A 26,095-nucleotide genomic window follows, 5' to 3' on the forward strand; every position below is an offset into this window, starting at 1 on the left:
TGTGGAACATTCCTGATGCCGAGTTGAGACACCAAAAGGAAACGAGTACATTTGGGCACAAATCAAAAGAAAAATGAATGAAACAAGTAATTAGATTTATAAATATATTTGTTCTGAGTCTTTAATCATTGTTATGACGAGTTAGATGTTGTCATTGTGATCAGTACTATGAACGTACTCGTTGAAGTAAATAGTGGATCCACACCTCACATTTTACCCCTCTGCTTTGGTGTAATCACGTACATCTACAAACGGTATCATGCTGTGCTTAGGCACTTCATTAAGTACTGATAATTCTGTGTTATAAGGCAGTGGGACGTGGCATTCCTTCGCGTAGTCGGGCAAATGTTTTGTTAGTAAAATGTTATACGCTCCTTCTTCACGATGGAAGAACATTTGTCTGACTGCTTTGCGCTTCTACAGTGCCCTTCCAAATATCATACAGTCTTTCGCGTCTTCCCTAAATTCCATGTAGTTTTTTGAGTGCCAGATTAACAGCTTTTTAGATCGTGCGTGCACTGCACGTTCGGCCTTAGCTGCCTACGCTACTACTGTAGCGCCGCATTGCCCTGCGCCTAGCACAATGTTGCTCGTAGAATGATAGAACTCGCGTCGCGCCATTGAACCACACAATACTGCTCTCATCTTGGAGAAAGTGTAGCACCCACCGATCTCCAACTAATAGTAACAGTAAATTAAAACCTTTCTGAAACCTTTTCTCTCTTTCACCTCCTCCCCCCCTCCCACATACGCACACACACACACACACACACACACACACACACACACACACACACACACACACAATGTAAAGGAAAATAATTTGGTACTTACTACATATCAGATGGTGCTTTGCTAAAAATTCCGCATTTATAACTTAACTGTTTCTAATTAGTTCAAATGTTTGTGAAGTCTTATTGGACTTAACTGCTAAGGTCATCAGTCCCTAAGCTTACACACTACGTAACCTAAATTATGGACAAACACACCCATGCCCGAGGGAGGACTCGAACCTCCGCCGGGACCTGCCGGACAGTCCATAACTGCAGCGCCTGAGACCGCTGGGCTAATCCAGCAATGCTGAGTGTTACTAACTAGTTTATTGACCAGAAAGCTTGTACACGTTATCGACATATGTTACTAAAGGCAACTACAAATTTATGTTACTGTACAACACATAGTTCAGGAGATGTGGCGTAATAAATATATAGTAGTGTGAAAAACCATCTTTTCTTAAAAACTTAAACATATCTCTATTTCTGTGGCACAACATTTCCATTGAATTAAAAAAAAGGAAGATGTCAGAGGTAGTTCTCGTATCACTCTATCATGCATGCGTGTCAAATTATAAAAGAACATCACTTTAATTTATTATCTTTTGACAGGCACCGCCCGTACCTAGGAAAACGTTTCACGCAGCGTTCCGCGACCTGTTTCGGAAAATGAAAGATACAGCCGTATTCTGCAGCGCGCTGCGATAAATTTCCACGCGTAGGAAAACGTACGACTTAGGCCTCATATCACAGCGTTCTGTTATGAGCCGTACACTACCAATGCCTCGTTGCCTACTCGTTGTTTCACCGTCCTTCAATCACTTTCCATAATTGATGATGACAGGAGCCCGAAATGCAGCTGAGCAGCTATGCCTTTTCCAAGATGCCCGGTCCGAGATTCAGACTCATAACAGTCTGCCCTTTGTCAAAGTCGCGTATATCAATGGTTTTCCCATTTGCGGCCTGTGTCGCCACTAGAATGATTTCCCAATAGTTTCTGTTTTGGGTACACACACCATATTTTACGGACTATAAGACGCAACTTAATATTTAAGCATTTTTTTAAAAATATTTTTACAATTTTTATTATTAGATTGCAAAGATAGACTAAAAACATTCTTAGTCTATAAAACCTAACTAACCTTTAACATCCCTGAAAATCGTCGTGTGAACTTTCCTCTTCTTCTTCTTTCTCTTCGTCGTCATCATTGTCCTTGTCGTGTATAACATAGTCTTCAATGCCATCGAGAAGCCGCACTTCTTGACAGATTTAACAATAATGTCTTCTCTCACTAAAGATCACGATTATTTCATCCACTGACACACTTGTTTGATTACAAGTCGTTTTAAAGGTCCCTTCAGCTTGAATTCATGTTGAGTTTCGTTCATCATCCAATTGTTCCATTTCTCTCTGGCATACGATTTAAACTTTTTTTTTTTTTTTGTCGTGGTATCAAGAGGTTGAAATCGTGAAGCAAGTCCTCCCTGAATAACAGCAACCTCTGTACATCTCTGTATCAATTTCTCTTTCACAGAATTTTGCAAATGACGGCTAAACTGATCTGGCACAAGAAGAGAACCATTCTTAAAGCACCTTTCCTTCTCTCCCACACTTTATTAATCCATGATTTCATACTAATCTCGTCCATCCAACTCTTGTCATGGACATGAACAACACCTGGCGATGTGTCAGAAGATTTTGGCATTGTTTTGCACTTGAAAATGATCATTGGATTAAGTTTAGTACCGTCAGTACAACAACAGCGTAGCGCATTTTTTCATGTCTACTTGTTTTTATAGTTACAGTGTTAGCACCTTTCATGGCAACAGTTCTGTTACTCAGCACATCAAACGTCAGAGAAATTTCGTCCATATTCGCTACCTGGCTTATTTCCATACTGGTTTCCTTTCGATGTTGAATAATAAAGCGATAGAAATACAATATTTTCTCTTCATACTCTTGTGGCATTTTCTGAGATATTTTGGCTTTGGTTCTTATGCTAAGTCCATGACGCTTCATAAACCTGTATCACCAACCAACTCCACCCTTAAAGCCTGTTAAGTTCCACTGTAGCGCTAGCTTACGAGTGTGTATCTAAATCATTTTTGTACTCCAATGCCATTTTGACAGTCTCCTTGAATCCATTTCAATACGTCATCTTCTAGTTCTCGTCATTTTGCATTCAGTCATGTGTTTGCACATTTAGTCTTCCTCTTTTCTTCAGTTCTTCTTTACTAGCCGGCCAATCGCTAATGGTTTTTCCTGTTGATGGAGAGCCGAAATGCCGCTTAGCTGCTCTGTTTTCATGTTCTTCTACACATGCTAATCCCTTCAATTGATGGCCCACTTCATACGAATACCTTTTATTTTTTTCGGTTGTGAAACTAGCCACTAACAAAAATATTGTACTGTTAGCAATAACACAAATTACTTTCAATTCTCAAGTTCACTGGCACCGTAGACTGCAGTGACGCGTCATAAGCTAGACAGTGTTCTGCGGTTGTGACGGCGAGGCGCCAGGGAGACAGTGTTAACAAGCTTGTGAATCGCCGCAACTCAGGTTCATCGCATGGGTGCACTCCTGCTGCCTAATTGAATACAATGTTGCCAGATAGAGACAGGTTTCCCACGGCATCGAATATTTGGCCATTTATAAGATTGCTGAGAATTTTAAATCAAACAATGGACATCTTATATTAATTATGACTGCAAGACGCTCCTGAATTTTGGAGGTAATTTTTCGAAAAGAAGTGCTTCTCGTAGTCCGTAAAATACGGTATACACTTCTCATAGCGTCACATTCCCGTAACGCCACCAGGTGAAATTAAACCTCGCATTGAACAGTGGTCATAATGTTCTGGCTCATTACGTTGTAGAGTGTCCCTCATCAGTCTCCAATCGAAAACTATGTTCTCCAGTTCTCTATTACTACATCCTTCTCTTCGCCAAAATTTCCCAGTATTTTCCATCTATTCACACTCATCTAATAGAGTAGAAGTGTTTCAGTATTTTACCTCTGTGTCAGTTGAACTTCTGCTTCCTGTCCAAGCCTGCACTTGTTCACCACCTCTCCAGAGCCATTGTTCTCGCTCAACTTTCTCTACTACCCCGTGTCCAGCACCCGTCGCCAGCTTCCACGGAGATTACATCCCCGTCCCTAGTAAATGTGCTGGTGGACGTGTGAAATTGTAGTGATTATTTGGCTGTAGAACCCCATGAAGACGAAGCATGAGACACGAATTTAGTGTCTTCAGAACTGATCTTATGCGTCTTCGTAAGGTTACGGCCCGCTGTGTGAACTTTACAGACAAGAACTTAATGTGTCGGCTACAATGAGGTGGAAAAGTCATGGGATATCGATATGCACATATACAGATGGCGGTAATATAGTGTGCACAAGGTGTAAAAGGGCAGTGCACTGTAGGAGCCGTCATTTGTATTCAGGTGATCCATGTGAAAAGGTTTCTGACTTCATTATGGCCGCACGATGGGTATTAACAGGCTTTCATCACGGAATGGTAGTTGGAGTTAGCTGCATAGGCCATTCCATTACAGAAATAGTTAGGGAATTTTAGTTGGCGAGAGCTGATGGTACGGTTCGAGTGTGGTGCAGTCCCCACAAAGCCTAACCCAAGTCGTCAACAAGACATTGTTCAAGCTGGTGGTGGCTCCATAATGGTGTGGGCTGTGTTTATGTGGATCATTGACTGTAATTAGTTACGTTCGGCTACTTGGACACCATTTTCAGCCATTCATGGACGTCACATTCCCAGACAACGACGGAATTTTTGTAGATGACAATACGCCATGTTACCAGGACACAACCGCTGGCGACTGGTTTGAAGACCATTCTGGACAATCTGAGCGAATGGTTTGTCAATCCAAATTGCCCGACATGAATCCCATCGATCATTTATGGGACATAAGCGACAGATGAGTTTGTGCACAAAATCCTACACCAGCAACACTTTCGCAATTATAGACGGCTATTGAGGCTGCATGATGCAATATTTCTGCAGGGCTATTCCAACGACTTGTTAACTCCATACCACGACGAGTTCCTGCACTAAGCCGAGCAGAAGGAGTTCCGACACGATATTAGGATGTATCCTATGACTTTTGTCAAATCAGTGCATGTTCGGTGCAGTGTTCGTGCACTATGTGGATTGTGTACCCTAAGTACATTTCACCACATTCGCATGGCACTTCGAATACACTGGGCACTCTCAAATTAAGGTCGTCTTTCGCTGACTGCAACACTTTTCTAATTGCAGCTGTTTGCGAGACATTGCCGCAAACCTACATCGTACATTCAAATAGTTCAAATGGCTCTAAGCACTATGGGACTTAACATCTGAGGTCATCGGTCCCCTAGAATTAGAACTACTTAAACCTAACTAGCCTAAGGACATCACACACATCCATGCCCGAGGCAGGATTCGAACCAGCGACCGTAGCGGTCTCGCGGTTCCAGACTGCAACGCGTAGGAACCGCACGGCCACTTCGGCCGGCCCTTGGTGCTAAAGTCTTAATTTGTAAGCACAAGGCAATTATCAATAAACGCTGATATTCCTGTTGAATATGATTATTTCTTGCAGCCACCACTTCCCAAAGAAACCCACCCCCATATCAGCATTACACGGCCCCGTCGCGTTATTGTGACACCACCAAAGTTCGACGTCAGCGTTCAATAACCCCTCACAGACAGCAGGTGGCAGCACTAGCAGCGGAGTGTATGTAAGGCATGTCGGGGAACACGGAAAACAGTGCAGTTGTTGTAATGCGGAAATTGAGCGATTTAGCTGACGTCTAAAAGAGCATGATCATCATTGGCTTTAGGCCTAAGGGTGGAAGTGTTTACGAAGCGGCTATTTTGTAAATGGTTCGTATGCTGCCGTGGTTAAAGTGCACTGTCCCTGGGAAAATGGCGCTATCCAAAACTAGAGCCGAAGCAACTGTGGTGCACACGGGCCATAGGTTACAGGGGTGGACTACAGCTGTAAAGGTGTATACGATCGAACAGACGTGCAGCTGTTGAGCATCTAACCACCCAGATGAACCAAGGGGCTATCAGTAGTGTCTCCTCAAAGACCGTTCAGTGGACATTGCTGCGTCTTGGCCTCCACAGTAGGTACCCAGCTTATGAATCCATGCTGACTGCTGTTCATCAACAACGAATACAGGAAACAGCACGTTAATACCGCAACTAGGCGTCCACTAAGTGACTTTTCGGATGAATCACCTTTCCTGCTCCATCAGACTGATGGTTTCTTGCGTGGGTGGCGTGAAACTTCTGGAAACAAACACCCCACAACAAGGAGGGAGCTTTATCATCTGGAGAATGTTTTCATGGCATTCCCCGGGTTATCTCGACTTCCTGGAAACAACGATGGATGAACACAAGTACGCATCTCTCCTTGGGGAATTTGTCCACTCTTCATGCAGTTTGTTTTTCCTTCTCACTATGACATCTATCAACAGGCCAATGTAACATGCCATGCAGCTCGCAGTGTACATTTGTGGTCCGAAAAGATGCAAGATGATTTTACCGTACTCTTCTGACCACCAAACTTCCCTAATTTAATTCCAGTCGAGAATCTGTGGGAGCACTTCGATCGGGCTGTTTGTACCGTGGATAATGAACCGAAAATTCTAGCGCAGCTGGCCACGGCATTGGAGTGTGCATGGCTCCACACCCCTGTCAGTACCTCCAAGAACTTGATTTACTCCCTTCCTGCAAGGCTCTCGTTGCAAAAGGTGGTCATTGAGGCTTTTGACAAGTGGTCACATTAACGTGACTGGACAGTGTATCCGTAGCATTACCTTCACCAATGATGTCAACACCACTTAAATTAAACACTGGCTTTTATAAGTGACAAACATCAGCGTAACAAAACAAGTAATTATTTCACAAATGTCATTTGTAACACTCTAAATGCAATCGAATAGAATGATAGTCGTCCTGTGTGCAGAAGTGTCAGTTAGGTCAGAATGCCTGTTCGCATTAACATTCTCTCACGCGTCCGCCGGTTTCGCAGTTGGCAGTACGACGTAACCACGCTACAAGACGGATTTTATCAAAACATTAAAGGTGACCAGACGTGGTATTGTGAGTCTGACCTAGAAACTAAGCAACGACTCAGCCACTACTTTACCACCACAACTGAAAAAAGCAAAATGGGTCAGAGGCATTGTGGAAACAATGTTGGTTTGTTCCTGGTGTTTTTCATGACAACATCCTTGCATAAAATTTGCCTAGCATGTACGATGTAGCCGGCCGCTGTGACCTAGCGGTTCTAGGCGCTTCAGATCGGAACCGCACTGCTGCTACGGTCGCAGGTTCGAATCCTGCCTCGGGCATGGATGTGCGTGATGCCCTTAGGTTAGTTAGGTTTAAGTAGTTATAAGTTCTAGGGGACTGATGACTTCAGCAGTTGAGTCCCATAGTGCTCAGAGCCATTTGAACCATTTTAGTCCCAAGAAATTAATAAAATCTAGAAGAATAAAAACAATTGATGATTACAGCCCCAAAATTACAATAACAGGTTTCAAGAAACTTTCTTTAAGTGCAAATTGAATAACACTCCAACAACATCAGCAGTGACATATCAGCTTAAATACTAATGAACAGTCACCGTTTAGCTAAACTATGAAATACAACATGGCAGCAAAATGACAAAATAATTCTTAATAAACTTTTCCTTAAATCAGGGTAAACACTGCGTCAGCAACCTCAGCAGTGACTTACCAGCTCACATAATAACACGTAGTTACCGTAAAACTAAACTGCGTAATACAACACAGCAGCAAAATGACATAATAACTTCATTTCTCCTAAAGACAGTTTAAACAGTACTTCGGCAATCTCAGAACTGACTTATAACGCGTTATCACTGATAAATTACCAAAGCAGACACAGTAACAACAATTTTTAAAGAATTTTTAAGTGGGTTGTCATTGATTGCAGAATCAGCTGATTTCAGGAGTAATTTATCACATTACATAGTGCTGAGCTCCACCACTCAATGTGACACGGCACCAAAATGCCAATAACAGATTTTAATAATTATTTTTTCGAAAACTTCGTTAAATATCAATCATGAAGTGACCTTAGGGCCTACAGTTCCATACAACCAAATGTTGGCTAGATAATGCTTTATCTACTTAGTCTCAAAATTAAGATGAGCCAGCATATAAATACCAACCAACAGCACCTCATGGGTTTACACACCCTTATGACATCTGGCTGAGGGAGACTTCCACGCCGCGCGATTAGCCGAGCGGTCTGAGGCGCTGTAGTCATGGACTGTGCGGCTGTTCCCGGCGGAGGTTCGAGTCCTCCCTCGGGCATGGGTGTGTTTGTCCATAATTTAGGTTAAATAGTATGTAAGCTTAGTGACTGATGACCTTAGCAGTTAAGTCCCATAAGATTTCACACACGTTTGAACATTTTATGAGACTTTCATGGCGGCTCAACCAGCCCCTCGCAAAACAACTGCAATCCTAAGTTAGGTTTAACACTGTCCACTACTACAACAGATAAATCTACCATCAGATATCGGGCAAATATCCAGTCTTAAACAGTACTACAACCGAAACCTTTAGCGATCATGTGGATGCAGCTAGCGAACGGTGAATAAGAAAAGGAGTTACGTAGATAGTGCAAATACGGTTATATTCTTTTGCAATGTTGTAGCTCGTCCATTGACAAAGGACTACGAACGTCCGTCATGACAGAGCGTTATACACTGAAGCGCCAAAGAAACTGGTAGAGGCATGCGTATTCAAATACAGAGGTTTGTAAACCGGCAGAATAACGACGCAGCAGTCGGCAACGCCTATATGAGACAAGTGTCTGACGCAGTTGCTAGATTGGTTACTGCTGCTACAATAGCAGGTTATCAATATTTAAGTGACTTTGAACGATGTGTTACAGTCAGCGCACGAATGATGATACATAACATCTCCGAGGTAGCGATCAAGAGGGGATTTCCCGTACGACTATTTTACGAGTGTACCGTGAATATCAGGAATCCGGTAAAACAGCAAATTTCCAACATGGCTGCGGCCGGAAAAATATCCTGCAAGAACGAGACCAACGACGACTGAAGAGAACCCTTCTACGTGCTATAGATTTCAGTGTTGAACCATCTATAAGTGTCAGTGTGTGAAACATTTAATGAAACATCATCGATATGGGCTTTCGGAGCCAAAGGCCCACTCGTGTACCCTTGATGACTGCACGACACAAAGCTTTACGCCTCGCCTGCGCTCGTCAACACCGACACTGAATTGTTAAAGACTGGGAAAACATGTTGCCTGATCGGACGAGTCTCGTTTCATATTGTATCGAGCGGATGGACGTGTACAGGCATAGAGACAACTTGATGAATACATGAACGATGCATGTCAGTAGGTAACTATTCAAGGCAATGGAGACTCTGTAATGGAGTGGGGCGTGTGCAGTTGGAGTGATACGGGACACTTGATACTCCTAGATACGACTCTGACAGGTGACACGTACGTAAGCATTCTGTCTGGGCGCCTGCATCCTTCATGTCCATTGTTCATTCTGACGGACTTGGGTAATTCCAGCGGGAGAATGCGACACCCCACACGTCCAGAACTGTTACAGAGTGGCTCCAGCAACGCTCTTCTGAGTTTAAACACTTCATCTGGCCAAAAGACTCCCCAGACATGAACATTGACCATGTATGGGATACCTTGCAAGGTGCAGTTCAGGACAGATCTCCACTCCCTCGTAGTCTTACGGATTTATTGACTGCCCTGCAGGATTCATAGTGTCAGTTCCCTCCAGCACTGCCTCAGACATTAACCGAGTCCATGCAATGTCGTGTTGTGGCACATCTACGCTCTTGCGGGGGCCCTACACGATATTAGGCAGGTGTACCAGTTTCTTTGGCTCTTCAGTGTAATCCAAAGGCAATAGTCACCTCGAGCCCCGCAACACGTGTTGGAACCTTCCGGCAACCGAGAAAATATTCGCATCCGAGAACATGTCACGTATTCAGCTTTTGCTCACACTAAGTCTGCTCTCTGTGCCACAGATTCCGTATGAGCAACGAAGGTCAGCCAATATAAATTAGCTTGGGATCCATGCTCGCTGAAGTACAGATCCCTCTGTTTCTGCCGTAGGTACTCTAACACTGCACATACACAGCCGCCATGTGGCCCTTGCTTCATTTTCACACCACGACAGCACGCAGCAAGAGGCCCAACCCGCTGTAGCACCCTCGTCCAAGCTCTCTTGCGGCAGCCCACGTTTCCGAAACCACTCGGCCATCACCCTTTTGACAGACCAGAAAAATTTCCTATATCAATCGGCAAACATAATCGAGCTTTAATAGATCGACGTACAGACTCGCATGACTCAGATACCTTTGTTTTTTTTTCAGTTTCTTTAGAAAATCTCTTTAAAATCGACGATGGACAAGTAGAAAATGGAGGCATGGAGAATACTTAATGGAAAATAGTTAGAGGACAACGGCATCGAGACAGACTGTACGCTTTTGTCTCCTCACATTCATTTTCGTATCTAAACGTCCATTATGATTAGTAGTACATACACCTCAGCAATATGTGCTCGACTAAGTTGGGCAAAGGACAACTTGGAATTGAATGCGGATCAATGACTCAAGTTCTCTTCACCAATCACTGCAGAGTTTTTCTTACGCCTGAAGGTCTTCGTAGAAGAGTGAGAAGGCTCCAAGGTACCAATGCGTGTAGTCACAGGGATTAAGCGTGGGGCTGGGTCAGTTATGTTTTCGACCGGTACCTATTGAATAGAATTGGGGGGAAGAGAAATTTGTGGCACAACTTGACTAGAAAAGGGATTGGCTGGTAGAACATATTCTGAGCATCAAGGGATCACCAATTTATTATTGGAAGGCAGCGTGGAGGGTAAAAATCGTAAAGGGAGACCAAGAGATGAATACACTAAACAGATTCAGAAGGATGTAGGTTGCAGTAGGTACTGGGAGATGAAGAAGCTAGCACAGGATAGAGTAGCATGGAGAGCTGCATCAAACCAGTCTCTGGACCGAAGACCACAACAACAACAACCAGGTACAAATTTCGGATGCTTCTCGTCGCAATCTACGGTAATTTTGAGGCTGTGTTGTATCGAGACAGCCCCACAGTTTCGTTTTTCACGACGGCAGTGCGCCGCTATACAGCACCCATCTCATAACCACAGTCCTTTACGGCCAGGAATCAACTGAATGGGATGGTCAGCGGCATGCCAAACTTCACGCGTGCATCGTGTGCGGGTCGTGTGCTGCCCAGCTTGTCACTCGGCTTTCTCGGTCCTTCTCGGAAGTAACTGACTGAGCTGCAAGGTAATTCTAGTCTTCATTACAGATCTTCTTAGGTTAAAACTAGGTCCAGGACGTCTACATTGCTTTTCTCTGGTAGATTTTCCGAGTCTTCATAATGAGATTGCTAGAATGCTGCAACATTTCGATCGACATATTTGTGTGAAAATAATAATAAATAAAAATTAAATTATGTCTTCAGAGAGCCAAAAATAATTAATTCACACTGAAAACTTGTTTTGTTTGTGATCTGTGTTGTCGAGAAATGTGAATCATAATACCAATTCATATGCAGTACGAGTGTACTACCATTTCAAAGGGACGCGGTTACTGCTTCCACTGTTTCTCGTCCTCCTGCACGGCGCCGCAGCGAGGGGGGTGGGACTGTGACTGTGACGCGAGGCTGAGCGCTTTGGCACTCGGGTCCAGGAATTGCCTGCTAGCTGATGCCTTGACCGCACCTGTTCTACGGTATTTGCTGACATGAATCCGACAAAGCATGCTTGGAACAAGTTGAAACTATCAGTGCATAGTCGTGGGAATCTTACTCGGGAGGCCGCCATCGAAAATTGAAATAGTCTTCGGTTCAACTGTCGTGGGCAGTGAGCCACAGTGGATCAAACCATGTTGCAATGTGTGGTGAACAGCAACGTGCTATTGAATGCTATCCTGATGCAGATTTTGATTTCACGCATGTGCAATTTCCAAGGGATTGCCTTTACTTTTGTTACTAATTTGTTTTTATTTGTGTTATTTTCATAAAGCTTGTTCTTTCATTCCCTGCTCCCCTTGAATCTAATCCCAAATATTTTCACAGGTACACCGGTGCTGCAAGACTTTTCTTGGGCATTTTAATTAGATAAGCTCTTCGCGACCAGTTTCTTATATTGTTCTTTGTTTTCCAGAGGATCAGCTTCTCATGGTGTTATACGACATGATTGTTGCTGGCTTGGAAGAAACAAGCAACGCTCTTCGATTTGCATTTCTTATGATGTTACGGCATCCCGATGTCCAGGGACGAGTGCGCAATGAGATAAAAGAAGCAGTTGGTACTGACAGATTTCCAACACTCGAGGACAAAGACAGGTATTTAGATAATCGTTATACCGTTACACGTAAATGAGAAAATTGATGAGACTCGACATCTAGAATTCGTAATTTTGTGACATACCTAACCCACCAATCTTAATTTCGAAAAATGACTTGAAGTTTACCATTAGCTGTACAGCATTGACCGTTTACAATATTAATTTTAAAAAATCGTGTCGCTTTTCAGTTCTCTAGAACATCTTTGTTGTATATTTTGCATTATCTGTACAGTTATTTATTTTAAAAATATTATTCCCATACTCGTATGTCATTTCAGTTTTCTGTTATCTACTATCAGTACCAAGCTTGACCTCTTTGTTTACTATTGTACAAGTGACATTTCTTAGGTTTTTTCAATTTCGGTAACAAGCCGAAGTCTGCTGGACTCATGTCCGGGCCGTAGGGAGGATGCGGCAACACTTCCCGCCCGTATTCGCGCAGTTTTTGGGCTGCATCATTGCCCATATGCGGGCGAGCATTGTCGTGGAGAATGGGTGGCCGAGGCTCGAGCAACTGAGGTTGAGTTTCTACATTTTTCTGCACAGGTTTTGTATGAAGTTACGATAATACACTGCTGTAACGCTTGTTCCACATGGGATTCTATCTGTCATGATGAGTCCTTGGTGACCATAAGCAAAAATCTTCATTTGCTTGAGCTTTGATTGAGTGCGTCGAAATTTTTGTTGGACACGAGGAAGATGAGGCTCTCTACTCACTGGACAGCGATTTCAACTCTGGTTCAAAGTCTCTAATCTGGGTTTCGTCAATATATACAACTGGACAGGAGAATCCTTGACCCTCACGGAAGAATCAATGCTTGAGCGAGGTTGCAATGTCCAGACGTTTCTGCTTCTCTTCAGCAGTAAAAATGTGTGGGATACATCTCGCATAAATTTTTCTCTTCTTCAAATCATTCGTCATCATACGGAATACTGATGCTGGGGGAATTGCCGTGGCTTCAGAGAGTTCCTTACAAATCGCACTGCAATCTCTTTCCTGAACATGTCCTATAAGTTTCTCACTTTGTTCATCTGTTGACGTTTTTGGTCTTCCGGATCATGGATTATCATCTATGCTCATACGACCACCACGAAAGCTATTAACCCAACGTGAAACTGTACTACGGTCCCCTGTAAACTCACCACAAACTTCACTTAACGCACTGTGGTTTTCTGTTGGGTTCTTGCCGCATAAAGTTTCTGTCTTGATGTACGACCTCTAGTTTTCAACATTCACAGTACCAGATACCCCTGCAGGGTCTATTTCTAACTGTAGCCAATTTTATGTTAGAATACACAGCGAAAAAACAAACACACATGCTTCTTCCTCGAACTCCCGACTACATATGGCGTAATTTTCACTGTTGTTACATCAAAGAGTTCACAGTAATTCCGACGTGTGCATTACTTATAAAATGTCCCTAGTAATTACTTACTTCACCGTCTTCTTGCTTACTCGTATGTTACAAAGAAGTACTTCTATTCTGTTCATCTTCTGAAAATCAAATAACTAGAGTTCCTATTTTTCTTCTTGATTCTTCATCTTACAGTCTTGGGGATCAATAAAGTTGCTGACTACTAATTGTATATCTAATTAAAATATTTATTCGAGGAAGGTAGGTTTCTCGCAGAAACTTAGCCTTGTGTCATAAAAGAACCACTAATACAGAAGAGATACACTAAGTTAAAAAAAATCGCTATCATGAGGAATACTTCCTGATCTGAGTTACGGAAGTAAAGCATGAAATTCTGTATTAAAACTGTACGATGGACCGTCACTCGAACCTGGAACGTTTGTCTTTCGCGGGCGAGTGCGCTGCCAACATTCTATTTATTCTTTTTTTCATATGGGCCGCCCATCTCCCCTTCCACAGCAGTTAAGTCCCATAGTGCTCAGAGCCATTTGAACCATTCAATCACCCTCTTTGACTTCTACCCTTCTTCGTTGTTTTGTTGTTTCTTCTTTAACATCGTAAAACATGAAAATATCTCCTCCTGTGAAAGTAAAAGATCTACATTTCTTAAAACACAGTTGTAATTGCTATTCTTAAAAAGGATATTCTACTTGAAATTAAAATTCGTTTCGTATGAACAAATGTATCCTGACTTCTCTGCAGTTGAGGGTTGCTGTTCACCAAGGCTGGTGAAATTCTTCTTTCTAGAGCATTGCAAAAACGTCTAAAAACTACTTCTTGAAGGTGAAGGTTTTGTATTCCGTAAACGCAACTTGCTATAGGAAAATTAAATAGTTTCTTCCAAAGCGGAAATGTTCTGCTCGACGAAAGAAAGATCGTGTTCACTACCTAAGCAGCCAACATTTCTTAATTTTTTAATTTTTTGTTTTATGTAAATGAAACCTGTGTTCAGTCGCGTCGGTCAGTATGGCAGTACAGGGGTCAAAAATCGGGCAAAATTATCTTTGTGTTTCGTGCAATGTAGCAGTTTGTGTGCTTCACTGTCAGGTAATACCAATACCTTCTTCTTCTAATGTCTTCAGCCATCAGGTTAGTTAGCAGCAGTTTCCCATGCATTTCTGTCTTCGGCTTCCCCCTTGAGAGCTGTATAGATAGTGCAGCTGGTATCTTCATGATCTGGTTGTTGTTTCTAGTCTTGGTCTGCTTCTTGTATTTTTCCCGTCTACTGTCTCTTCAATGATGCTTTTAATGATACCATCACATCTCAACAGATGGCCGACCCGTGTGTTCCTTCTGTGTCTGATGAACTTCAGGAGACAAGGCTTCTTGCCGGCCAGAGTGGCCGAGCGGTTAAAGGCGCTACAGTCTGGAGCCGCACGACCGCTACGGTCGCAGGTTCGAATCCTGCCTCGGGCATGGATGTGTGTGATGTCCTTAGGTTAGTTAGGTTTAAGTAGTTCTAAGTTCTAGGGGACTTATGACCACAGCAGTTGAGTCCCATAGTGCTCAGAGCCATTTGAACCATTTTTAGACAAGGCTTCTGTTCCTTTGCTCTGTGGAGACCCTCTTCGCTTGATGTCTTGTCTACGCAGGAAATCTTGAGCATTCTACAGTAGCACCTCATCTCGAAGGCTGTTATTTTATATTTTGTCTGTTTCTATTGTGTCCCTGTTTCACTTCCGTACAGCAGCAAATAAATGTCTTTATGAGGTTTTTCCTGAGACGTTCGTCTATGCTGCTGGATGTGAAAAGGTTTCTTCCCTTGCTAAAAGCAGCATTTGCCAGATGGATCTGGCTTGCAATATCGTTCCTTGACCTTCCGTCTGATTTAATTTCACTCCCTCGTTGTTCCACCATGTTTTCCTTTTATTCTTGGCCAGTCCTAAAGTTTTCTCTGCTTTTATAGTAATTTGTACGTGGAGTTCATGCGAACACTTTTTTTGTTGTCTCAGTTCCTTCTCTAAAGTTTTCTATATTTTGTATTGCAATAGTAGCTGTAATAGAGTTGTATCTGATTAAGTTCTTGGTTGTACTTTTTGGTTTAGATGGGAGAGATCGGATTTTAATCTTAGAGTGACAATGATCTGAATAAAATTCCCAAGTTCTGATTACTTTAATATTCATAATTTCCATGATATCCCTTTTAGATATGGCTGTGTGATCCAGTTGAAATTCTCTTAGGTTTGGTGTTGGAGGTGTCCAACTGTTGGTTTTCTGGTCAGTTTGCAAAAAAGTGTGGACATCAGTTTTAACTGGAACACGTTACACATGATGATCAGTTTCTCACCATTTCTGTTTGTTTTTAAGTGTGCTAGATATTCGCCTATAACTATCTTAAATTTCTTTTCCCTCCCAACTTGCACATTGAAGTCGCTGAGAAGTATTAACATTGTTTTCAGGTATGTTGGAGATTTCAGATTCCAAAATACCCGAAAACTGATTTACTTTCTGCAGATTTATTCTTTTATCATAATTAATAGGTGCATGGCAATTTATAATGGTATAACTTCTATTCTTGCACTTCATTGTTAATATAGACATTCTTTCTGATTTCAACGTAAACTGTTATACTGTCTCCGATCTTTTTGCTGGTCCCTTACTTTATAACAGATTATCATCACTGAGATAGATCTATAGTTCTACATACAATCTAACGCGTCATTTCTGCATCCATGTAACGATCGAAACTACAAACTGTGTTGTGATCTTCTCTGGTGAAGCAATATCGAGAGCTGTTAGTTGAATACTGTAGGCTCCGTTTTGGCATCTTTCGTTTTGATGCCATGATCAGTAAACATCTTGACAACACTTTATTCATCCAAGGCGTAGCGCTCAAATGGTTATACGAAACGCGATATTTAGTCATCCTGAGTTTGAAATATTTTTATTTGCTTGTTTTGAAAGTACTATTGTACCAAGGCATTCTTTTGCAATAGTTTAGTTGAATATGACTGATTGATAAATAACTAAGGCCTTGACCTTTATCACATGGTTTGATGCACCTCCTATAAAAATGAAGTCTGAGAATTCATATCAGTAAAATAATGGCAAAAACTTTTATTATTTGTAGGTTGGTTTACACCATGGCTGCCCTAATGGAGTCAAAGAGAATGTGTTACGTGTTACCAATACGTGGATTTCGGCGGTTACTCGAAGACACCACGCTACACGGCTATAGACTCCCAGTGGTTTGTACATTTATTGTGTCACTAAGACCAGAACCTACACTATGTGATAAAAAGTATCCGGACACCCCCAAAAACATACGTCATCCATATTAGGTGCATTATGCTGCCACCTACTGCCAGGTACTTCATAACAGCGACCTTAGTAGTCGTTACATATCGTGAGAGAGCAGAATGGGGCGCTCTGCAGAACTAATGGATTTCGAACATGATCAGATAATTGGGTGTCACTTGTATCATACGCCTGAGCACGATATTTCCACACTCCTAAACTTCCCTAGGTCCACTGTTCGCGATGTGATAGTGAAGTAGAAACGTAAAGGGACACGTACAGCACAAAAGCGTGCAGGCCGACCTCGTCTGTTGAAGGACAGAGACCGCCGACAGTTGAAGAGGGTCGTAATCTATAATCACACAGGAATTCCAAACTGCATCAGAATCCACTGCAAGTACTATGACAGTTAGGCGGGGGGTGAGAAAACTTGGATTTCATGGTCGAGCGGCTGCTCAAAAGCCACACATCAATCACACTGGTAAATGCCGAACGACGCCTCGGTTGGTGTAAGGAGCGTAAGCATTGGACAACTGAACAGCGGAGGAACGTAGTGTGGAGTGACCAATCATCGTACACAATGTGGCGATCCGATGGCAGAGTGTGGATGTGGCGAATGCCCGGTGAATGTCATCTGCCAGTGTGTGTAGCGCCAACAGTAAAATTCGGAGGCTGTTGTGTTATGGTGTGGTCGTGATTTACGTGGAGGGGGCTTGCACCTCTTGTTGTTTTGAGTGATCCTGTTACAGCACAGGCCTATACTGATGTTGTAAGCACCTTCTTACTTACCACTATTGAAGAGAAATTTGGGGATGGCAATTGCATCTTTCAACACGATCGAGCACCTGTTGGGCCGGCTGAAGTGGCCGTGCGGTTAAAGGCGCTGCAGTCTGGAACCGCAAGACCGCTACGGTCGCAGGTTCGAATCCTGCCTCGGGCATGGATGTTTGTGATGTCCTTAGGTTAGTTAGGTTTAACTAGTTCTAAGTTCTAGGGGACTAATGACCTTAGCAGTTGAGTCCCATAGTGCTCAGAGCAATTTGAATTTGAACGAGCACCTGTTGATAATACACGGCCTGTGGCGGACTGGTTACACGACAATAACATCCCTGTAATGGACTGGCCTGCAGGGAGTCCTGACCCGAATCCTTTAGAGCACTTTTGGGATGTTTTGGAACGTCGACTTCGTGCCAGGCCTCACCTAACGACATCGATACCTCTCCTCAGTGCAGCACTCCATGAAGAATGGGCTGCCATTCTCCAAGAAACCTTCCAGCAGCTGAATGAACGTAATCCTGAGAGAGTGGGCCAACACGATATTGAAATCCAGCATTACCGATGATGGGCTTCACGAACTAGTAAGTCATTTTCAGCCAGGTGTCCGGATACTTTTGATCACATAGTGTACATCAGCCACTAATTAGAAACTTACTTTGTCTCATTATCAGTCTTACCAAATGGAATCTTTAGTTAATATACTAACCTTGAAAGGAAAATTAGTAATTTTTGTGCCAGCATTGTTCATTTTTTTACGTATATAGTACTATAGTACAGCGTGAGCCAACTTATGAGGGTACAGATTATCAAGCTCGATTTTTAAAAAAAGTCTCCGTTGATGATTACCTCCCCCCCCCCCCCCCCCACCTTGCCATACGTACCAACTTCGATTCCAAAACTGTTAACTGTTACTTCATGATCACTCTGTTTTTGCATCTATGACTAACTGAAATCCAATACATTTCCATTCAACACTGTCAAGTTCCTCTGGGGCGTTCTGATAACTGATCAAAAATAAAAACTGCGCTGGAGGAGAAATTGTATCTAACCAAATTACTATATTTACAGGACGGTGCTGATACGGATATACATAGTAATAATTACTTCGCCGATAAAATACCTCAGCGACGCCGATATCAATGTGTATATCAGCGAGTATCTGCTGTAATAATTGATTTAAAGGACAAGCTACAAGTTCGAGGAGCTGTCATCCATTGAAACAGAAACTAGGCCAGTGAGACTCACTTCATCTGTTGGGAAAACGCTGTAACCTGAGTCAAGGGGAGGTAACCGTAAAAGGGTAGAGCTCTATTATCGGCAGTTAAAAACATGTGGCACATAATGCTACCACTTAGAGAACTCTCAGCAAGCGATGGGAAAGAACATCATGTGCACTCAGTATGTCTACCTGTGGATCTTATTCGAAATGCTGAAGAGGTTATTTCGGCAGTCATTCAAGGAACAAGTTGTACCAACTGCAGATAGTGGCGTTCATTTAGAGAAACGATGCCTGTCGTCTGGTTTCTGATGTCATACTTAGATCATTCCAGAAACCAGCAGAGAAGGTTAGTATGCAACATTCTTCCCAGAACTGATAACGGCCCCCACGTTCTGTGGTGCGCTGAAGGATTAAAGGAAGGTTTAAACCAGAGCCTGTGAAGGTTATGTACAAGCTAGGCAGTTACTTCCTAGACTTGCGCTGCACTGTCCCGAAACGTAAGCCCCCCCCCCCCCCCCCAAGTGTCGCAGGTGTCCTCTACACGTCAGAGGCTGCTACCCAGGTAACTGAATCAGTGTACCTGAATATGTGTTGAATGAACGTGAGGTTTTTTTGAGAAAGTGACTCTCCATGCAGTCCACATAATACACCGAAGCGGCAAGGAAACAGATGTAGGCACGCATATTCAAATACAGACATATGTAAAACGGCAGAATACGGCGCTGCGGTCGGTAAAGCCTATATAAGACGAGGGTCTGGCCCAGTTGTTAGACCGGTAACTGCGCTACAATGGCAGGTTATCAAGATTTAAGTGAGTTTAAACGTGATGTTATAGTCGGTGCACGAGCGATGGGACACAGCACCACCGAGACAGCGAACAAGTGGGGATTTTCCCCTACGACCATTTCACGAGTGCGCCGCGAATGTCAGGAATCCTATAAAACATCAAATCGCCGAAATCGCTGCGGCCGGAAAAGATTCTGCAAGGACAGGACGAACGACGACTAAAGAGAATCGTTCAACGTCACAGGATTGCAACCCTTCCGTAAATTGCTGCAGATTTGAACACTGGGCCCTCAACAAGTGTCAGCGTATGAACCATTCAACGAAACATCATCGATACGGGCTTTTGGAGCCGTAGGACCGCTCATGTACCTTTGATGACTGCAGACACAAAGCTTGACGCCTCGCCTGGGCCCGCCAGTACCGACATTGGACTGTTGATGACTGGAAACATGTTGCCTGGTCGGACGAATCTCGTTTCAGATTTTATAGAGTGGATGGACGTGTACGGGTATGGGGACATCCTCATGAAACCATGGACCCTGCATGTCAGCAGGGGACTCTTCATTCTGGTGGAGGCTCTGTAATGGTGTGGCGCGCGCGCAGTTGGAGTGATGTGGGACCTCTGATACATCTAGATACGACTGACAGGTGACGCGTATGTATGTATCCTGTCTGATCACCTGCATCCTCTAATGTCCATTGTGCATTCCGATGGACTTGGACATTTCTAGCGGGACAATGCGACATCACACAAATACAGAATTGCTATAGAGTGGCGCCAGGAACACTCTTCTGAGTTTAAACACTTGCGCTGGCTACCATGTCCCCAGACACGAACATTATTTAACGTCTCTGGGATGCCTTGTTATGTGCTGTTCAGAAGAGATCTCCACCCCTTTGTATTCTTATGGATTTATGGACAGCCCTGCAGGATTCATCGTGCCAGTTCCCTCCAGCACTATTTCAGACATTAGTATAGTCCATACCAAACCGTGTTGCGGAACTTCCACGTTCTCGTGGGGGCCCAATACGATATTAGGCACGTGTAACAGTTTCTTTGGCTCAGCAGTGTAAGAGCTGTAAGAGACCCAGAAGCATCGGTGTAAGATCCAAAGAAACCCTTCTCTCAGGCGACAGTATTAAAATGCTAGTGCATAACTGCTGAATCATTCGCAACACTGTGCCAGGTTTTGAAACGTTCCTGAAAACCAGTGAAGCTCAGGTAATACTAAGTACAGAAAACTGATTGAAACCTGAAATACTCAGCAGAGAGATTTATTGGGAAGCGTATATCAATGGGACAGACTAATGGGAAAAAGAGGTGTAAAGAGGTGTTTTGTTTGTTTCAGTAGACAAGAAACTCAAACCCACGAAGATAGAAATCCAAATTGCATGTGAGAAGGTTTGAGCAAGATTCGGACTTGTCTGTGGGTATACACTTGTAACTCTATCCTTCTGTCGACCGCCAGACTCGCCCCTCGTGATACATTCAAGAATTTTAAAGAGAACCTCAGTTCGTTAGTGCCTAAATTCCCCAGTGAAGCTGTAAAAATTGCATAAGACATATGACTCGCAATATGATGGCTGTGGTTGGAGTTGCACATTACACTATCTTTATTATTCAATGTACATGACTGCACAAGTTCAGCAGCCAACAGTTGTGGCACTGCTAGTCAGGTCAGCTTATCGGCGGTCGTATTACATCGGATACGAAAAATCAGTTTTTAATTGTCCTGAGGCAAAAAACTGCATAAAAAGGAAAATGACGTTCGGTTTTAAAGGAAGATAACAACGGTTTCTAACTGTCGTCAGACTGGCACAAGACATTTTCGATATTCTTTTCACCATTTTCAGCCATAAGATGAAATACGGAAAAAAGCATGTTCCACAGCAGATCAGAATGTGTCTGGGGTCACTTTCAGAATGCAATGTGCAATGCCTGCCTACAGTTCAGTTCTGTTCATACATGGAGTACTGGAGACAACATGTTTCAGTTGACCCTGCAGCTAGAAATCACATGGATTAATATGAGGTGAGTAGTAGGGCAAGATCAGCATCACACCAACCTGCATTTTTGCCAAATTTATTCTAGATGGCGGGTACAAATGGCAGCAACACATTGTGTCGTCATTGTGGGAAGTTCAAATTTTGGTGGTAAGCTCAAATTTTGGCGTGAAAAATGGTCATTTGGGTTACATCCACTAACCTAACCCCCCTCCCAACCCCCTCCCCCCTACCCCTCCTCCAACTGGAAACTGACACGAGAAGGACACCCGTCTGTGCTGTGCTGTTGGATAGGGTGGATGTAAGTCTATATTTTGTATGCATTGAACCCTCCCCTTCTCTCGCCAAACTGGAAATTCGTAGGCAAAAATTTGGAAATTTTTGGTAAGGTCTTACGGGACCAAACTGCTTAGGTCATCGGTCCCTAATCTTACGCACTATTTAATCTAACTTAAACTAACTTACACTAAAGACAACACACACTTCCCTGCCGGAGGGAAGACTCGATCCTCTGATGGTGGGGAGGCATGCAGACGGTGGCAAGACGCCTCAGACCACATGGCTGCACCATGCAACTGGACGGGAAAAGGACTCAGTCTGTGTTGGCCTGCTGAATAGGATGGACGTAAGTATGCATTGTTTATTCAAACAATTTTGATTGTCATGGACAGTGCTCAGTGTTCACCATGAGGTCCAGAGACCAGCTGACCTAGTTCACAATATCATCCCCTGAGGGCACTGTCGGCCCTCCTTCTCTGTCCTACCGTGACATAATCCAAGTTGGCGGTTTGGGGAAAAAATGGCTGAAAAAGACTCAGTCTGTGCCTAGCTGCTGGGCTGGGAGGACGGATGTAATTGTTTACTGTGTCCAATGGATGTGATGTATGTGCTGAAAAAGAAGGAGTATGTTAGCTGTAAGCATGCATCTGAGGGATGTGTCGATTGCAGTGATATTTGATGAAGATGTTCATCCCAGAGTATCTGCACCCCGCTGGAATAGAAGCAACGCGCCAGGCTCCCTGCCCCAATTGTCTCTGCGCCGGTTTACAGCACGGCCCTGTGGTAGCAGCAGGACCACGCACTAAGCACTTCCTGTCGCATTGAAAATACCCGCAGTTTTCCTCCTTCCTCATCCCCAGTGCACAGATGCCCTTGGTCACTGAACATAATCTGCTTCAGGAGTTATTATACCAGGTGTTGCAGAATATTGCCACATACATATCTTGAAGATGTTACAGGAAAAAAATGTACCACTGTATAAAGAGAGAGAGAGCGCATCCAAACGATATGAGAATATTTAAACAATTCCAAGGTTTACCACCAGAGCCACACTTGAACACAGACTCTAAAAAATCGTAGCACACTTTTGAAACCACCCCAGAGATACTTAGGATGCTTTTGTGGAAAATATCCTTGTCTTTGAGCATGAGATGCTTCAGGATTTATTAAATCCAGCTGAATATGTCTGTAGATACACTTTCAAAAAAGATCTCGGCACAGTGGTTTGCCGCAATTTTGTGATGTATATTGCCACACTCGAGCACGGGCTCTAAAAAGATCCCTGCACACTTGAGAAACCACCCTGAGGCACTTCACACATCTTCGTGGGAAACAGATCCTGAAACCCATATCAGCCACAATATCTGATTTTACACGCCAAAACGATGGTTTTTGGAAGTCAAAATACATATCTCTGAAACTCTAAACAGGACGCTCAACACTTTTAGAGCTCTGTCTGCTTGTTTGAAGGCACTGCCAGAGAGAGAGAGAGAGAGAGAGAGAGAGAGAGAGAGAGAGGCTGCTGTGGAATTCATCACTTTTCGGAAACAGTGAGTGGGCTTCGTTTTTTATATTTGCTGCAGGAGTTAGGAACGTTATTTTCCTCACTTCTCGAAGTGCGCACTGTTGTGTTAGCACAAACAATAGGATCAGAACAATTACACTAATGGAATTAGAAGTACTGCCCTACAGACGAGAAAAATGGCTGCAATTTTCGGCGAATGTTCGATGTCCTACAGCTGCTGGTCTGAAGATGCTCTGAAGCCACAATGCCAAATGCGGGACAGTAACCCTCCAAATCTGGATGGTCTGCTTGGACATGTCTCTGAATACTCAAACAAAGAAGACATCGCGTTACTCTCAGACGTCACTGACCTTTCCGTAGATACGTTTCCCCCGTCTTGTTTGAACGAGTCTGTAGAGACTCCTAAGACCTGTAGAAATGAAGTCTTGTGAGTGGAGCATTCTGAGTGGAGAATTCTGACTGGCTCTTACTTAATTTACCTGCCAGTGTGGGAGCACTGTCCACCATTATCTGAAGACGAGACTTTTAGCGGGAAAAGTATTTTTTACAGATCGAGAAAAACATACAGCAGTCATTTTGCACTGGCTATTAAACCCTTCAAAAATGGTCCACACCACATGAAATGCAGAACGACAAATCCTCAATTACACTAATCTGCTACTGTCGAGGAAAGCTTGAAGTTTTCGGTTTGAAACCCACCAAACTGCTGCTGCCAGCACGAGTCTTTCAGCGTCATAACTATTCCATACAGACCTAAAAAAAAAGCAAACATATTGTACTGACAGTTAAACCATGCAAAAGTGGTCCATAGATCATGAAATACGGAAGAAAAGACATTTCAGCAATTGCACTGCACTGCTCTGCTGCTGACGAGGAAAGCTTCAAACTTTTTCAGCATGAAACCGATCTCCAACCGGATTATATCACCACATGCTATATCGATTTCGTAAACATACAATATGTATCTTGCAGCATAAAAAATCACAACTTCTGCAGCCTGCATATAGGTATCAACCACCAGACTCGCGTACATACATAAGCCTAGGTGGCGTTGCTTCCTTCGATAGTCGGCGGAATACCCTTTGTCGCCTGTGCTATTACTATTTCCGTAACTATCCCGCGCAGTGCAAGGTTTAACTCATGTATCACAACGCATCCTTATAGCGACGACTATAATTATAATCTTATAGACTTCGCGAGATAGACTTGACTGCAGTATGACGCGGTTCCTGATTACTGACAAACATCAAGACAGCAGTGGTCCGTTAACTGGCAGAGGGGAAGGACAATCAATGGTGAAGAAAGTCCGCAGTGTGTAGTTTGTTTAACGATTTTAGCTGCTGACGGCATGAAACCTAACAAGTTAAAGAGATGTCTTGAAACCAAACATCCTGAATTAACAGGAAAACCAAAAGATTTTTTTATCAGGAAACTAAATGTTTTATTATCTACCCAGAATAACTTTGCTAGAACTACGAATGTGACGTCTAAGGGCCTTTTAGCCTTTTACCAGATTTCTCATACAATTGCTAAATTCAAGAACCCACACACGGTTGCAGAAACTCTGGTTTTACCAGCAGCGATTGATGTAGTCAACAATGTTTGGCGACTCATTCGCTCAACAGTTGAAAAGTATTCCTGACTCTAATGTCACGGTGCATAGAAGAATTTTAAACACATCTGACGATTTACTAGAGCAGTTAATCGATAAATTACGCAACAAATATTTTGCACTTCAGGTGAACGAAGCAACTGATACTCACAAAGATGCTCATTTGATTGCTTATGTTCCTTTCCTTGATGAATTTAACATTTGAGAGGGATTTCTTTTCTGTGAGCCGATACTGAAAACAGCAACAGCTGAAAGCCTTTTTGATATGCTCAATACCTTTTTTTTATAATCAAAACGGTATTTCATGGAATAGGTGCATTGGAGTATGCACAGACGGAGCTCGCTCAGTGTCTGGTACTCATGATGCATTGCAAGCGAAAGTTAAAGCTGTAGCTCCTGATTCTCTATGGACTCACTGCACGATACATCAGGAAGCTCTAGTCGCCAAATAACTTCGTCCATTACTTCATGAAGTTCTGCAAACGGTTATACAAACATTTGACATTATTAAAGCAAAATCTATAAATTCGAGGTTTTTTAAAGTGCTGCGTGAAGAGATTGCTTTTCTGTTCACACTCAGTTTCTCTGTTTCTAGTAATGTTCGATGACATTCAAGGGGTAAAGTATTGAAAAGAATCTTTGAACTGAGGGATGAGGTATTCTGTTTTTGAACGGAGAGAAGTCACTCTTTGGCAGACTGTTTCAGCAACTGAGATGTTTATTTAAAAAGGCTTACCTCACTGATATTTTTGAGAAACTAAATATTCTTAACACTTCACTTGAAGGTAATCAGGCTACTGTACTATCTTGAAACGAAAAGGTGAAGACGTTTATAAAGAAATTAGAGCTGCAGCAAAACCGGATGGAGAGTGGCATACTAGTTATGATCCGTACTATGGTGTCACTGTTAGTGGATACAGATAATATGATATTTCTAAAGTGATAAAAGCTTACTTTCTTCATCATCTTGCAACATTAAAAGTTCAATTCGAGAAATCTTTATGCAATGATTTCGATAAATTTAATTAGATTAAAAATCCATTC

General features: G+C 42.9%; 1 protein-coding gene across 2 annotated transcripts in view; it reads left to right on the forward strand.

Annotated features, from left to right (window-relative positions):
* The window catches only part of LOC126259481 (methyl farnesoate epoxidase-like), a 335,865-nt gene that overhangs the window by 221,244 nt on the left and 88,526 nt on the right, over window positions 1-26,095 (forward strand). The window contains exons 6-8 of one of the 2 annotated variants that reach the window (XM_049956317.1): window positions 12,015-12,195; window positions 16,683-16,800; window positions 22,108-22,260. In XM_049956317.1, the coding sequence (XP_049812274.1) occupies window positions 12,015-12,195; window positions 16,683-16,800; window positions 22,108-22,260 (452 nt within the window). The remainder of the gene's footprint in view (window positions 1-12,014; window positions 12,196-16,682; window positions 16,801-22,107; window positions 22,261-26,095) is intronic. The other variant, XM_049956318.1, reaches the window with a different exon arrangement.

Source organism: Schistocerca nitens, chromosome 5 (genome assembly GCF_023898315.1).
Source record: "Schistocerca nitens isolate TAMUIC-IGC-003100 chromosome 5, iqSchNite1.1, whole genome shotgun sequence".
NCBI lineage: Eukaryota > Metazoa > Arthropoda > Insecta > Orthoptera > Acrididae > Schistocerca > Schistocerca nitens.